The sequence below is a fragment of the Hippocampus comes genome, unplaced genomic scaffold (assembly GCF_001891065.2).
Source record: "Hippocampus comes isolate QL1 unplaced genomic scaffold, H_comes_QL1_v1.1 scaffold17, whole genome shotgun sequence".
Classification (NCBI taxonomy): Eukaryota; Metazoa; Chordata; class Actinopteri; order Syngnathiformes; family Syngnathidae; genus Hippocampus; species Hippocampus comes.
In genome coordinates, this window is record NW_017805002.1 from 2,346,006 (window position 1) to 2,362,050 (window position 16,045).

Here is a 16,045-nt window from a genome sequence, read left to right on the forward strand (position 1 = left end):
CTTTACTATTTAAAGTGTATGAACTTCTGAGGGGTAAGTTGGCTGGCGAGGTTAATGCTAGGTTAAAAGTGACCTCTGCAGGCCGAACACAATAGTGATAATGCACCCGAAAAGCAGGAATAGTTCCTATCTGACGACGTCTTTTATTTGAGACACGGTTTCATTCCATTCCATTTCATTCCTTTCGCGGTGGGCGCAGCCACCTAAAGACAAAGGACACAGAAAGAAAAGTTTTGGTTCCCTTCTTTTGTTCGGGGATGGAGAGGGGTCAGTAAACGCGGTGGCAACGAGCTCAGTTCTTGCGTAAGAAAAGCTCATCAATATTTCAGTGCTTCCTCTGCAGCTTTCTCTGCCGCTCGCAAAGTAAGACAACACCAGGCAGGGTGTCGTGTTCATCGTTGACACCTTGTCGACTCCCCAGCAGGCTCGTGAAACGCACAAGCACACGCACGCACGCAGTCTGTCTGTCTGTGAGCCCGAGTCTGCACTCAGGTGATGGGCAAAAGTGGAGGCAACTGAGTTGAGGCCATGCGGTGCATTAGGTTCTGTGATGGAACTGCTTGTAAACAAGAAAAAAAGGGGCTCTTGAACGTCAAGAAAAAGGCGCTCCCGAGGAGTGGAGGCAGCTTTGTGGTTTGTGTCACGGATGCGTAAAAGACGGAGTGTCGAAAGCAGCGTTTCGCAAAGAAGAACCAAATTGAAATCAATAGAATAAAACGTAAGAAAAAGACGGCAATAAAAACAACAACAAAAAAGTTAAAGAAACCCAAAAATACAATAGATCAAACTGAAACGAAATATTAAGAAAAAATACAAAAATAGAACAAAACCAAAAAATAAACATTTCATAACTAAAAGTAATGACATGAAATACCAAAAAAAAATCCAAATAGACTCGAATGAAATCAAATCACAAAAAAAACAGCACAGAAATTAGAAAACAGCATCAAACAAACATTTAATAAAATAAATAATAAAAATAAAACAGGAACAAAAACGGTCTACAATAAAGACGGAATAAAATGAATCCAAACAACATTAAATTAAAATAAAATTTAAAAATAATTCAGTAAAACCGAATTAAAAACAAATACAACCTGACAAAAAAAAACCCTAAAAGTTCAAACTGAAGACAAGAAAAACAAAAACTAAAAGTAAAAATTAGAAAGAATTAAAATAAAATGAAATTAAACAAACAACCAAAACAATTAAAACATAACCATCCCTCTGACAGCCAGGCTACCTTAAAACCCCCTTTCCATTATTTCATAGCCAACATATACTGTACACAAAGTCATGTTCCACACAGAATGCATGCCTCAGAAAGCCCTTTGAAAAGAAATTCCCCACTTGAAGTGCCACAGCTTACAGGATTTTTATTCAGACCCCCAGCCTTCAAAATTAAGAGATGAGCCATTAAGGGACCCGACCAGTTTGGGATACTTTGTTTGGTCTGAATGAAAGATGAAAGATGTGTTGTTTAGGTAAAGTGATACGGTTCACCGTTTGCTTGATTTCACCCCAAAGAGAAGCCTAAACAAATTGACTCTTGAGCCACTCCCAAATGCACATGAAGAGAGAGGGTAAAATGTCAGGAAAAGCAATAAAGGAATAGTCTAGAATGTGCGAGAACACACACTGTTTAAATCATTAGTCAACATGGGCTACAACCTTTCAACCCTCGTTAAATGTGACTGTCTCTCCAGTGAGAAATTTCCTGCTTACCGTAGGTACAGGTGTATGTTCCTACCCTTACTGTTCCATCAGCATGTTAGGTGGGCTATATGTCAGCATTACAAACTTCGCATATATATATATATTTTTTTTTTTTTTTTAATCCGGAGAGATTTAACACATCTGTCATGAGATGTGCAGAAAATTAAAAACATTTGTGCTGTTCCTATTAGATTTTTCACGTCTCTGCTGTGAGTGCATGACGGCTATATCCTGGTCAGCTTAGTTTAGTGCAAAGGTTGAAAACATGAGCTACCTGCCCACAAGTCTTGTTCCTCTGCGCTCTTTGTATTAAAACATTGCTGGATTAAAAGAACTGTATGTAGTAATGTAATGCTAGGTGACTACTAGTGAGAGTTAAAAAGCAATCGATTTCACAAACGTTTTCAAGACTTCTGGTTAGATGTTGGAATGGGTAGATATACCCAATAGCAGTACATTTGTGCCACAGTTGTGACAATATTTCACAGGAGAAAGCATGCAGAGGCCAGGAAGGAATCGCGGGATGAGCATCGTGGAAATGTATGCTGATAAACTTGGCTCAGCACAAAGATTAAAAAAAAAAAAATGTGCAAACTGCGAGCAAGTATTGCTTCTCTTTGTTCTTGCCATTCAGGGAGAAGCAAGAAGTCTCTTGGGTTTACCAACATTTTATGGTCCACCAAAGAACCAAAACATCTGGTGTTAAATGTTGGAAAAATGAGTAAAAACCAAATACATGTGTACATTTGTGCTGTGATAAAAATCTTCATTTGTACTTGGATAGCTTCGCTGAGCACAAAGATGTAAAACATGGTCTGCCATAGCTGGGTCAACGTTGGGTCAATTAAGACTCAATACAATGCATGAGACTGCTAGGATCACAAAGCTAATACAGGTATTGACAACCTCTAGTGCCTGGTTAGCTAAGCTTTGCAGACACAGCAAACGGGCTAAGGCGTGATAACTCTTTTGTGTCATAACGCGAGGTGGCGATTGTATTTGCATTGTGAACCTCGAGTATTTTGAAAACATTTCGGAGTCTGCCGATCTTCACCATGTTTGCCTGCTAGATGTTAGAATAAATGAAAAAACTAATCACAATCTTGGAAATTACTGCCACAAAAACAAACATCTCTTGTACCCGGTTGCCATAGCACAAAAATACTAAACCTGCTAAATTCCCTGTGTGTTGAGTACACAAAAGTGTTAACATGTCAAGTGTTGACTTGCATTTTCATTTTTGCTGGTTAGTTATGATGGTAAGTGATTGGCAGCAAGATGTCCTAGTAGTTGGCAGGTCTGCCTCACATTTACAGTATATATATGGTTCTGGATTTGAATCTTGGCCCCCTCCTACTATCATTGTACATAGGTGTGAATGTGAGTGTCTGTCTGGGTGTGTCTGTCGCATGATCTCAAACTAGACTATTCCTTTAAGGCTAGATATATCAATAACTCACAATGACAGAAAACTCATGAGGCATGAACACTGTACAAGCATCCAGATGGTTACAAAAAAAACCCAAAACAACGTCAATATATATATGGAATGCACAATGCATAGCTCGTTCTTGCTGATCCAGGCACCGCTTTGAAGATCGTATCATAAAAATGCAAAATTAGGATTCGCATGGTCCAGGAATGGAGGAACCAAGTTTAGGTGCTCGGAAAAGGCGGAGGTGGTCAATGTGTATCCACGATTGAGTTCAGTTCAGAGTTTTTCCAGGCGTCCGCGGCGGTGAGAGTGTTAGATCGGCTCCACGTAGTTGGCAGGGTAGAGACCCAGCTGACCGCTGTCCAGACGACCTTTGCACCAGCCCTGCTCGTCCTCCTCCTCCAGCTTTGTCAGTTCGTCACCTTCATCAAGAATGTAAAACAGTTTTACGACAGTGTAAGAAGTAATGAATAGTCACTCTGGCACAGGCATCCTCGGTTCATATGGCATATTCTGACTTAAAAATGTTGGGTGCTCTCACCGCAGTGGCAAAGGTGCTCTGTTATGAACCAAGGACACCGTGGGTGACCATGTGACACATACCTGCTTGAAAGCTCAGCTCATCCTGCTCCTGGCCCTCATAGTCGTATAGCGCCCGCACTCTGACACCACCGGCCGAGTCTTCGTCAAAAGGGTTGGCGCCGCCGTTGGTGTCGCTGGCCGAGTTTGGCGCTGTCTGGTCCTCGTCTGACCACTCGTTCGAGGCCCTGTGCGCCTCGTTCTTCTCGTAGCTGCTCATGCTAAAAGAACGCAAGAATCAAAGACCAAAGGAGAAGCGACTTTTATTGTCCCAGAACCTTTGAATTCAATGTTACAGAAGCCATGTTTTTACCCAGTGGCATTCACTTTGGAATGGTACATTTTGATCAGATTTGTCCTTGTTGTGTCAACTATAGTTATCAATTCTCTGTCAGCCAATCAATGAAACCTACACCTAACATAGCACCATTCCACATCTAATTGCGGTTGGTACGCCATCACGAAGGTCACTGGTATTGCGTGGGCACACATGGCCGACATTTACTGTAATTATGAGATGGTGGTAAGTCATGGCACACTCCATTTAGGTTTTCAAAATTATGGTTCAGTGCCGCCAGGGCTAAGGAACTCTGTCATAAACCGAGGATCCCCGAAACAAGACTTTCTCACCTGCCCTGGTCTCCAGCTTGGGACCGATCAACTGTTGATGTGACGTTGGTCAGCATGATGGAATCGTTGCCTTTCTTTGACTTTTCCTTCTTCGTGATGCTGTGGGTAAGCTCTGGGTTGTACTCCTGCAAAACAAACCAGTGGAAATGATTGGTTCGCTCCCATCGGATGAATTGCTTAGGCCAGGGGTCAGCAACCCAAAATGTTGAAAGAGCCAAAAAAATAAAAAACAAATATGTCTGGAGCCGCAAAAAATTAAAAGCCTTACACTGAAGACAACACATGCCATTTGTAGCTATATGAGCTATATTAGCTTGCTATCAACATGACTAAGTTGGCTACAAATACACAATGAGCCTTCATGATTACATTTTTTTTCACCTGCAGTGCATCCTCTCGAGCAGGGGTGCCCAACCTTTTTTGACCGAAGATCTACTTTTCAATCAACCAGCCTCCCGCGATCACCCCGTTACCGCACGCACGCATACGCACGCACTTACACACCCATGCCATAATGAGCAACAGCCATAATGGCCCCTGAGATGAACGAGGCATGGGACACACTTTTATAGCGTGTTAACTTTCGTAGCTCACGTGGGCCGTTTAAAAATGCTTCTCTTTGCCCTCCAGATTCCCATTCTTTGCTAGTACCGTCGGTGAATGGTAAATGAAACGCAGTTTTTTTTTTCACAACAGCCACCTGCCTGGCATCCCGTCCTGCTAATAGAAACGTGTGTCACAGGCTGAGACGCAAATTTTCGTTGACAGAAATGTTGAAATGTAATATTTATTCTTCACATTTTTACAGCATTGGAAAGCGCTAAGAATGTTTGTGTCATGTTTGCCCTCCGACAGAAACCACATTAAAACAAAAACATATATCCGCCCCCCCCCCCCGTCTTTTTCCATTTACAAACATTTTTGAAAAAGCTCCAGGGAGCCACTAGGGGCGGTGCTAAAGAGCCGCATGCGGCTCTGAAGCCGCGGGTTGCCGACCCCCGGCTTAGCCCGACACAAGGACGGTACCTCAAAATGGGGCCAGTTCATGTGCATGCCGGGGCCATGGTTGTTGTTGAACCATTGTAGATCTTCTTGAGCACTGGCTGATGTGATGACACGTTCAAATTCCTGGTACACTGATGCGTAACTGTGCAAAGACAGAAAGGGATCAGAGTGTAGTTGTAAATAAAGGTTGCTATATCGGACTCAGTTATCACATGAATCAAACCTTTGGTCCTCTGTGAGGTTGAGATGGCGTTTGATGTCCAACAGCACCTCCCTGAGGAAGCACAGTCTCTTCTCTTCAAACTGCTGACTCTGCTCGAAGACCTGCTCCATGTTCTCCATGTACTGAGGTGTGCACTTGTTGAGCTCGTCTAGAGCTTTTTCGTACTTGTCCTTGGCCTGAAGATTAAAAAAAACAAACAAACAAAAAAAAAAACAAGCAATGAATCATTGCTCAATGGTGTGACGGTCAAAGGACAGCAGAGATCAGCAGAAGTTGAACATAACACAGCTTCTGCTCTTAAGAAAATGTGTGTTTGTGTCTTTCATTAGATCACAGAATCTTGCGAATGTTCTCACCTTCTGTGAATCAAGTTTGCACTTGTCCACTTTCTCATGGAGTTTCTTCAGCTGGTCGGCAGTCACTGAGGATTCACTCTTGCCGTTGGCCTCCCTGGTAGATGCCAGCTTCTCCTCTTTGCATGCCATGTGGTATGACTTTTTGGCGGCCTCAAGCTGACGGGAAAAATGACAAAAGAAAAGTTTGTCAATCAGGTAATGGTTCACCACAAACAGTCAAATCTGAAGGAACTGCATTTCCTGGTTGTTGAAGAGAAGAAACCAAGAACTTGTTACCACCAAAACCAGGAAACGTCCAGTTGCCTTTTATTCACAGGTGATTTTCTGAGACAGGAATGTGTACCTCGGGTTCAATTACCTCCTTCAACTTTTTCGCCCAGGGCTTCTGGGCCTTCTTGAATCCCTCATCTGCCTCTTTGGTTTCCTTAAAGCCTCCCATCATCTGTTTGTGGTACGATTCTTTCTGCCAGTTCTTCACCTTCTCAAAGTCCTCGCTCATCAGGCTGTTCTTCACTTCATGATGAAGATCACTCACCTTCTCCGCCTCCATCATCAGCGACATCCAAGCGCGTTCTACCGTGCCGTACTGAGGACCTGGCGCAAAGGGACGGCAAGTATTAGTGTTGTTTTAAATTTTGTAGACCTCTGAGTTTGAGACGCCACTGACCTTTGTCTACCAGCTGTCTCCATCTCTTGGACCACTCAGTCAGCTGCTGGGAGTAGGCTTTCTCGATTTTAGCTCGCTCCTGGATGCAATTCATGAGGTCATTGCAGAGCCTATGACCGTCGTCAATTCTCTTCACTGTACGCTTGTAGTTCCCCACCTTTCCAATAGAAAAGAACATTCTAAATCAGGCGTGACAATATGGACACCTGTATCTTGCCAGAAGACTGTCGTAAGTCACAGCCACCTAACAGGAAGTGAAAATAGGCAAACGTTTGCAGATGGACCGCTTAAAACTTTGACAGCTTCGAGTCTTCTGACAAGCGAACCACCTAACCATAACCCTAAATGTAACCTGTAAACCAAACGGAAACCCCAAACCACAAACCTACTACCTAACCGTACTGCCTGAGAGCAACCACTCATCCTTCTCCCCTCAAATTAGCCCCACATCCTAACAAAACCCTCTCAAAATTCCTCTCAAGTTTCTCTGCACCAAACCCATCGAACTTTTTGCGCACCACGGCACAGTCAAGACAAAAATGCAGAATAAGGTATTTCCCAAAACCTTTCCCAGAATTGCTAGCATACATCCACCTATCCATTAGCTGATCCGCTTGACCTCACGAGGGTTGCGGGTGTGCTGGAACCTATGCCAGCCGTCTTCGGGTAGGAGGCGGGGGAACACCCTGAACTGGTTGGCAGTAAATCGCGGGGCACACATGGAGAAACAACCATTCGTACTCAAAATCACACCTACGGACAATTTAGAGTGCTCAATTAACCTGCCACGCATGTTTTTGGAATGTGGGAGTAAACCGGAGCACCCGGAAAAAAGAACATGCAAACTCCACACGAGAAGGCTGTGCTGAGCGCCACATTGTGAGGCAGACGTGCCAACCAATTGACCACCATGCTACCCTGGTAGCATACAATTGTCTAAAAATGTCAAAAAAAGACAAAGAACATGAAGCACGGAACAGATGTTTTTGTATTCACTAAGAGCTGTGTCCGAAGGACCATTCAACTTTTAGGTGCTCAGTTGGAATAAACTCAATTGGTTCTGGCTTTTGGAAGTGTCACGGTAATACATTGGAAAAAAAAATGGAGCTAAAGCCAGAAGAACAAGTTGAGCATACAGATGAGAAAACTTTCCAGTTTTCTCATTGTATTTATTTATCTTCTTAACACAAATCAGAGTTAAGAAGATAAATTTGATATACTTATAAAATATAGTAATTCAACAGAATTACATTGATCAATTTATTAAATGTATTAAAGAAATGCAGTATTTATAATGCATATGAGAAAATTTATATATATAAAGGAGAAAGAATGAGTATATATATACAAACCGAAAGGTGTATAAATAGATAAGTACAGTACACATAAGGGTAAAAGTATTTGATGATATGTAGAATTTTTTCTTCTTTGTATTGAAAAAAGATCAATTCACATACTGTTACATAACAAGGGGTAGGACAAGAGAAGTTATGTACTTCTTCCTACTCCTTTGAACATAAAACTGTGATGATGTCTGTCATTATTTTTCTTTTCTTTTCTTTTTATAATTTTTACTTGCCTTCACTTTTGTCAATCTGTTATTGTATTGTATGTTCTATATGTTCAATAAACAAAACAAAGCAAAAAAAAACTTTCCAGTTCAAAAGACACAGCGTAAAACTCTCTGATCTGTGTGACAGTATGGAGGATTTGCTTAGGTTCGAGTGATCAGCTAGTATGCTATGAAATGAACTCCACAAGGGCTTGCATTACACCCGCAGATGTATCGTTGGCATGGCAGAGCGGCTGAGTCAGCAGCACTGCGATGCAGTGAGCCATAGTGATGTAGTGACGGCAGGCTGGAAGACGAAGCCTTTGCTGCTCCAGCTAAATGTGCGACTGAATGATGTGTTGATGATAGAACACTGCAGAGTGAGAGGGCTCATGCAGTTTCTTCTCAATTGTGTCAAACTAAATGTCGGCAGACTGGATTTCAGCCCTCGAACGCCTCTCTTGGGCTATCGCAAATGGAGCCAAAGCAGTTTCAAATGACATTTATTTTTTTGTGTTTTTATCGCATATAATTGAGACTGTTCAAATTGTTCCTGTTGGACTTGTGTGTATTGTTCATTTCCTAAAAAGATGACAATGTTGCTATTTCCTGAAGAGAACAGACTCAAACCGTTTATACAAAAGATCAGTGGTTTGTTTAGCATTTTGTTCCCGGACTGAAATGCGATCTTAAAAGCAAGGTATGTACCAAACCGTGATTTTTGGAATCTGGTTCTCGCCCTTGGGATGACATATCATAACCGGTAGCATTACAAGGGCAACCATTACAATGTAGCCCACGGTAAAAAGTAGTTTGACACCACTGACTTAGTCTTTAGTAAACCTAAAGTGAGGTGAGTGACACATATCCCACTAATTGGGCTGAATGGGTGCATTTTTCTCTTATTTCACAGATTATCCTGTGGTGTGTTAGGAGTGATTTTAGTTGCTAATATGTTTCACGTCAGATACGGGAGATTTACGTCAGTTTGCTGGAATACAGCAAAACCACTAAACTGCCATATCGCCTCTTTGTTGCTCAACAGTGTTGGCTGTCATATATAATGAATGACCGGTGGGAAGGAACTCCAGTTACTCATGGGTTGCTTGTGCTCTGAAACCCTATTTGGCGATGCCATGTCTTTATCAACACACACAATGTTGAACCTTATGGAGTGCACTGGCTTGATGCCGAGGATGGCCGAGCTTTTGCATCCTTGACTTCTATATTATAAGGGAACACACGTGTAGATTTGTGAACCTAGAAAAGTCACAAATTGAGCTAAATTTGAACATTACTCACCACTTCCTGTTTAAGTCAACAAAGCCCCCGTTAGCACTTGTCTCTGAAAGATCACTCCGGTAATGATGTTGACAGTCTTAAGAGTGATTTTTTTTTTTGGTTCTCCTTGATCTGCCAGGAAAAGGCGAGGGCTGGTAATCACATTGTTAAACATGTTCAATATTTACGGTTGAAAATCCTTTTTATCCTTTTTCTTTTTGGCAGTCCGGATACCTTGTGGCAACATGTTACCTTTCACAGGTCAGTTTTGGTACTATAACAGACCTCTGTTTTGGGGGTGGGGACTTGCGATTTTCGATGCATATTAGTAGCAGTCAGCACACTGATTTTTAAACACATGTAAGTAATTCCTTGCACGATCAAGAAATAATTCTAGGTGTATCCCCCTTTAACTCTGAGACTATAACACCTCTCACCCAGAGTGCGCCAGGACAAGCCCCTGCTCATCCTTGATCCTAATGAAGATAAGTAGTGTAGAAAAGGGATTCATGCTGTCTATGAGTGTACAGTGGACTTTTGAGACACGCACCGACGTAAGCAGTAAGAGTGTTTAAACCGTTCCGATGTGCAAGTGACAAATATACAAATCATTTGGGATATCTTGCAGGATAATAAATACATGTATTAATCCATCCTCACAGAGCTCCCCAATGAGGTCGGTTCACCAAGAGTTCAATCACCAAAGGCTTTTTTTTTTCCCGTCCTTCTCACCTCCCAGAAACTGTCAGTGTTCTCCTCCAGGCTGGCTGACTCGTCGAAGGCGCCAGACATGGTGGCAGTCGGGGCAATGGCGTCTTCGTTAGCTCCTCTTACGCGCTGCGAGGATGAGATGAGAACGCATATGAAAAATCCTGCATTTTAAGAAGATTCTCTCGAATGCCTCGTTGCATATTTTAATCCCGAAGACGGCGTGCTGAGTAATATCAGACATTTATGCAATCATGCATATATTTCCTTCACAGGTAAAGCTGCTTTTAAAACACCAGAAAGTATCTGTGCATTATTTTCTTTACTTTGCAGGGTTAGTTTGGTCGCAGTCAATCACGCACAAGGTGATAACAGTACAAAGTCTCAATCTAAAGGTGAAACACTGAAGAAAACAAGCAGATTGTGAACGCTCAAATGCTGTCCGTACGTTTCTACTCCCCTTGGGCTAAGATCAATATATGAAAAGACCGGCTATTAATCTTCACTGGGATCGACCCGGTGACATTTCCTGGGGGACAAGAGGAGCCTAAACTTGCAGTGTCACCGTGTCATCAATAAAACGCAGCCCAGTTGTTGCAAATTAATTAGGAGAGTGGAGAGTTAAACAGATCCAGTCAATTATTGTCCAGACAAATAAGCTCCCAGAGCACCGTGCGCTAACTTCCACCCCTGCCTCTCACATACCAGAAATTATTTGTTCAATAGAGCGCACATAGAGGTGCTGTTAGCATAGCATTAAGACAGGAAGCAACAATCTGCATTATGCAAATGTTTATTGCAATGACAAAGCCCAAAGTCTGATGTTCTCCAAGAAACACGTTACCTCTGCCAAGCAAAAAAAGCTCATAGACGAGCGGTATTTTTTCTGATATTCTTTAATTGCTCTTTTTCTGAGGTATTGACAAAGCATCCAACCATCCATCCATTTTCTAATCCGCTTAACCTCACGAGGGTCGCGGGTGTGCTGGAGCCTATTCCAGCTGTCTTCAGGCAGTAGGCGGGGGACACCCTGAACTGGTTGCCAGCCAATTGCAGGGCACACTCAGACAAAGAACCATTCGTGCTCACAATCACACCTAGGGACAATTTAAAGTGTTCCGTTCACCTGACACGCATGTTTTTGGAATGTGGGAGGAACCCGGAGTACCTGGAGAAAGCCCAAACAGGCACAGGGAGAACATGCAAACTCCACGAAGGAAGGCCGGAGCCAGAATCGAACTCTGCACCTCTGCACTGTGAGGCAGACGTGTGAGACCACCATACCGCCCGGTTAAGGAGTTATTTATGTGTTTATGGTTCCACTGAACTTTCTAAGACAAGTTGCTGTGCCTGGGAGCTCACTGCACCTTTTTAAAAACTTTTTTTTTTAGAATTTTAAATATCTTGTCATGATGACAATCTGAAAAGTTGGTGAATAAATGCACTGAAACAAAGTTAAGTGTTGGTGTTTGTACTATTCCAAATTTTGACATGAATATTTTCCTTTTTAATGTAAACTAATTTCGGCTCCAAATATCGGTTATCAACCTCCTTGACTACGACCCATCGGTATTGGTATCGACCCTCAAAAAAAATTAACAACAAATACGGCCTATCCCTAATTTACAGAGCAAAAGAATGCAGATCAGAAACATTTTGAGGAAAGTGCGACAGCTGGGAAACAATAGAAAGAGAATGGTGTGTTTTGATAGGAGATCAGTGGGTTGTGGACGGGGGTGGGGCGGGAACAGCGTGGGTATTTGGGTCAACCATCATGACACTTTTGACAATGAAGGGGGCAAGAGAGCAATGTCACTGGAGTGAGAGAGAGAGAGGGGAAGAGAGAGAGAGAGAGAGAGAGAGAGAGAGAGAGAGAGAGAGAGAGAGAGAGAGAGAGAGAGAGAGAGAGAGAGAGAGAGAGAGAGAGAGGATTTTCCTCATATTTAAAATCCACTCCATTGAGAATTTGTGATCCAAATGCACTTGATGGTTTCGGGTGATGAGACAGTGTTCACAACATGCTTGTTTGATCCATTAGCTGCAAACCAAGAGGAAGCATTTGTTTCTCGCAGCCCTACCGGCTTCTTCGACTTTTAAACCAACGTTACCAAGCTGATAACACACAAAGAATGAAGGCTGTAGTGCTCGTCTCGAAACCACTTCAGAGAAAGAACCACAACTACCAATATGGTGAGCTCGAGGCATCAACTCAACAAGACAAAGACCAGCACAGCCCCCTGCCTGAACAAAAGCTTACCCCCAGTCCTCCATTAGCGGCGGCAGAAAGGAGAGAAAGAGGACACGTGGTCTTGGACAACAACCTCCTCCAATTCGGAGCAACAAGAGCATCAACAGATTCAGCGAGGAAAGGAACCAGAATCAACCGGACGCGCTAAATGTGTGTGTTTGTGTATGTTAGCGAGAGAGCGGTAATCCTGTGTTGTTTAGCTCCAGAGGCTGCTGAGCCAGAGGGACACAGGAGGAGAAATGAGGCGGTTGGTGGTGGTGGGGGGTACTTGGTGGGTGTGTTGCTGCTTGGGTATAAGGGTGGTTACGCCTCTCAGCTTCTCATGTTTTTGTTTTGGTTTGCCCCTTTAGGATTCAAACTGTACAGTTTAAGACAATCTTTTTTGCACTAAGGACCGTTTTCACATAAAGCTATATTTTGATGGACCAGCATAGAAACAAACAAAAACAATTTCAAAAAAACCCACTTATTCATGACATTGAGTGTAGTTGTAACGGTGGGCGCTTTGCACTGGCTTCTTTTCTGTCACATCTTGGGAGACAATGACACCAAAAATCTAATACTCATGCCCAGTGCTCTGTAATGTTTTGGTTGCTGAAAATCCTGATTCATAAAGAAGATGTTGGAAAATGTAACATGGTATTCAGTGCTTTTTGTGCAGTTCTGAAGGGTTTATTGCGTTATTTGAGAGTCGCTCGTCACGTATGATGCGCGTTGGGATTGCTGCACAAAAACGAGCTGGAAGGGTAAACCTGTATTTTTAAGTAGGACTGCTTGATATTGACTCTTAAATGCAGCTTTCTTTTTATTGAACGTTGTAGGTTCTTCTTTTGTCTCAGCATTGAGCCTTGTGCCTTTAATGAAGAGGCTCTCGAAATACATTACTTATTTTTGCTACCTCATGGGCTTACTTTTTTTACAATCACATCTCATGACAGAGACGAGCGGGTTAACATGCATGGACACAAAGGCGGATATACCTAACATTAAATCGGAATTGGGCAGTTAGACCTAAAGTTTAAATCCAGCTTTATAACTAAAACTATTACCCACCAGGATAATTTGTCTTTGGAGTGTACGCACAGCATGAAAAACCGTAGCGGAGGTCATTTGAAGCTCGAGGCAGTGTTTGAGAAGCTGATAACACAGAGGGCGGAGGCAATCTTTGGAGAGATACAAGGCATGCAGAGAGAGATATACGGTGGTCATAAAATGGAGAGAGAGTCAAGCCGCCACGCTAATGATATTTCGGAACACAAATTGATCGTGGGCTCTTATAGTAGGACTACTTCTCAAGGGATTCAAACCCATAACAATAAAAAAAAAAAATACTTGTGGGAAGGTCTAATTTGAATTTTGCCAGTTCAGGATTGCGATGTACGCTGCCATATGTGCACCAGCATGCTAGCATTACTTCTCCTTGCTTGCAATTTCTAATGAGAGTTTTTAGCCATTGGACTAATTTACTGGAATTAAATATTTCATTAGGGCCTGAGCAGCACCAGGCAGAGCATAAAATCTCTTGGGAATCTCTGCAAAAGGCCTTTTAAGTCACCAATTTTTGGAAGACTGTGTACCCTGATAACTATTTTAAGGATTAAAAAATTTACCCCACATGAAAAAATTAAAATACTCCCGAGTGGCCCTTGGAAATCTAGAAAAAAAAACAAAAGCATGACCCGACAAGTTTCGCCAAAAGACATGAAATTGTGTGGATATGCCAATTACAACAGCATGCACGAAAAGATCTCTGAGCCAAGTTTCAAACCTGGAACCTCAGAACTGTGATGCCGACCTGCTAGCCACAAGTTCACAATGCAGCAGTTACCATAAATATAACAGAAAAAAACAGACACTGGATGAGAACAGATACAGAACCTGAAGTATTCCTGACGCCGCCGCCGCTACTGCTCACCATCCACCGTGCCAGTATGCAACACGCCTTCAACACACACATGCACACATACACACCTACACGCACACACTGCAAGAGTGAACTTTGCTATTTCCTCGCAAAGACACATCAGGCCATCAATAATTAGCAAAGGAGAGTCACAGGGAGTTGGAGGAAGAACACAGAGGAGAGACAAATAGTAAGAAGGATGACCTGGTGCTGAGTCACCATCGTTTCGGTTGAGAATCATATGTGGAGAGGGATGTATGAGAATTGTCATGACTTGGCCTTTTCTGACGGGAAATGTGCAGGGGTGGCTTTGGGTGTCCTGGAAAGCACTACATAGGTGACATTGGTTTGACATTCATTCATTCATTTTCTGATCCGCTTATCCTCACAAGGGTCACAGGGGGTGCTGGAGCATATCCCAGCTGTGTTCGGGCAGTAGGCGGGAGACACCCTGAACCGGTTGCCAGCCAATCGCAGGGCACACAGAGACGAACAACCATCCGCGCTCACATTCACACCTAGGGACAATTTAGAGTGTTCAATCAGCCTGCCATGCATGTTTTTAGAATGTGGGAGGAAACCGGAGTACCCGGAGAAAACCCACGCAGGCCCGGGGAGAACATGCAAACTCCAAACAGGAAGGCCGGAGTTGGGATCCAACCCACGACCTCTGCACTGTGACGTCAACACGCTCACCACTGCACCACCGGGCCCCTTGATTTGACATATTATTATTATTATTATTATTATTATTATTATTATTATTATTATTATTCGGCACATTAGGTTTAGTGAAGGCTTCAAATTGTCCATGAGTGTGAATGTGAGTGTGGATGTTCCTTTGTCTAAATGTGCCACGCAATTGGCTGGTGACCAGTGCAGAGTGTTGGGATGGAAGGTGAGCAGGGGCTTTTCCTGGCTGAGTCTGGGAGAGAGGTGTTGGATACTCTGGACTGCTCACCATCCAGTCGCAGCAACCATGTTGAGACTTTCAGCTATGAATGCCTTCTTCCACACCAAACTGGGCTTTCTTAAACCGTTCCCACGAAGCTCAATACATGTAATTGTCCTAACCTAACCCCTGATGGATTCATTCATTGATTATCTGAGTGTAATGTCTAATTGAGATGAAACACACACATTCAATCACAGACAGATGTTCTGGCCATCTGCGTGTCTTCTAATCAGATTTCTACTTCAGGGTGGGTGGGATCGCTCCAAGTGACCTCTGGGTTCCATCCTGCCATTGTGGGAGCTAATTTATGACATCACAAATTAGAGTAGAGAATGGCTTCAAGTCTCGAGTTGTCTCTTGGTTATTGATAGGCAATTTTGAAATGGACTCTGGCTGCTTTTTTGTCATGGTAAAATGAGCTGATGTCCACAGGTCTGGACAGCACATTCAAGTTGAAGGGTTTCTGTTTAATTCTGTTTCATTTTTCAACCAGAGATGCAAGTAAACTTTACGATTATTGCGCTGATCCTGAACCAGCACTTGTTTTCTCTCTAGAACATCAGGTTGTCATAAAAACAATAACAACACCAATAATAACAAAAATAATAATAATAATAATGGTGGCCTGGTGGTCCAGTTGTCCAGCGCGTCGACCACACAGTGCAGAGGTACCGGGTTCAATGCCAGCTCCGGCCTCCCTGTGTGGAGTTTGCATGTTCTCCCCGGGCCTGCGTGGGTTTTCTCCAGGTACTCCGGTTTCCTCCCACATTCCAAAAACATGCATGGC

The 16,045-nt window shown here is 43.0% G+C and overlaps 1 protein-coding gene across 4 annotated transcripts in view; it reads right to left on the reverse strand.

Annotated features, from left to right (window-relative positions):
* Window positions 1–1,350: 1,350 nt before the first annotated feature.
* Window positions 1,351–16,045, reverse strand: part of pacsin1b (protein kinase C and casein kinase substrate in neurons 1b) — an 18,616-nt gene continuing 3,921 nt past the window's right edge. The window contains exons 1-10 of one of the 4 annotated variants that reach the window (XM_019858275.1): window positions 13,454–13,997; window positions 10,177–10,281; window positions 6,612–6,768; window positions 6,303–6,538; window positions 5,945–6,100; window positions 5,589–5,764; window positions 5,387–5,507; window positions 4,361–4,485; window positions 3,755–3,951; window positions 1,351–3,573 (exon numbers count right to left, since the gene is read on the reverse strand). In XM_019858275.1, coding sequence (XP_019713834.1) covers window positions 3,464–3,573; window positions 3,755–3,951; window positions 4,361–4,485; window positions 5,387–5,507; window positions 5,589–5,764; window positions 5,945–6,100; window positions 6,303–6,538; window positions 6,612–6,768; window positions 10,177–10,281; window positions 13,454–13,609 — 1,539 coding nt within the window. In that variant the 5' untranslated portion in view covers window positions 13,610–13,997 and the 3' untranslated portion in view covers window positions 1,351–3,463. Of the gene's footprint in view, window positions 3,574–3,754; window positions 3,952–4,360; window positions 4,486–5,386; window positions 5,508–5,588; window positions 5,765–5,944; window positions 6,101–6,302; window positions 6,539–6,611; window positions 6,769–10,176; window positions 10,282–12,409; window positions 12,813–13,453; window positions 13,998–14,278; window positions 14,392–16,045 lie in introns of those variants that run through there. The other 3 variants (XM_019858302.1, XM_019858293.1, XM_019858285.1) reach the window with 3 other exon arrangements.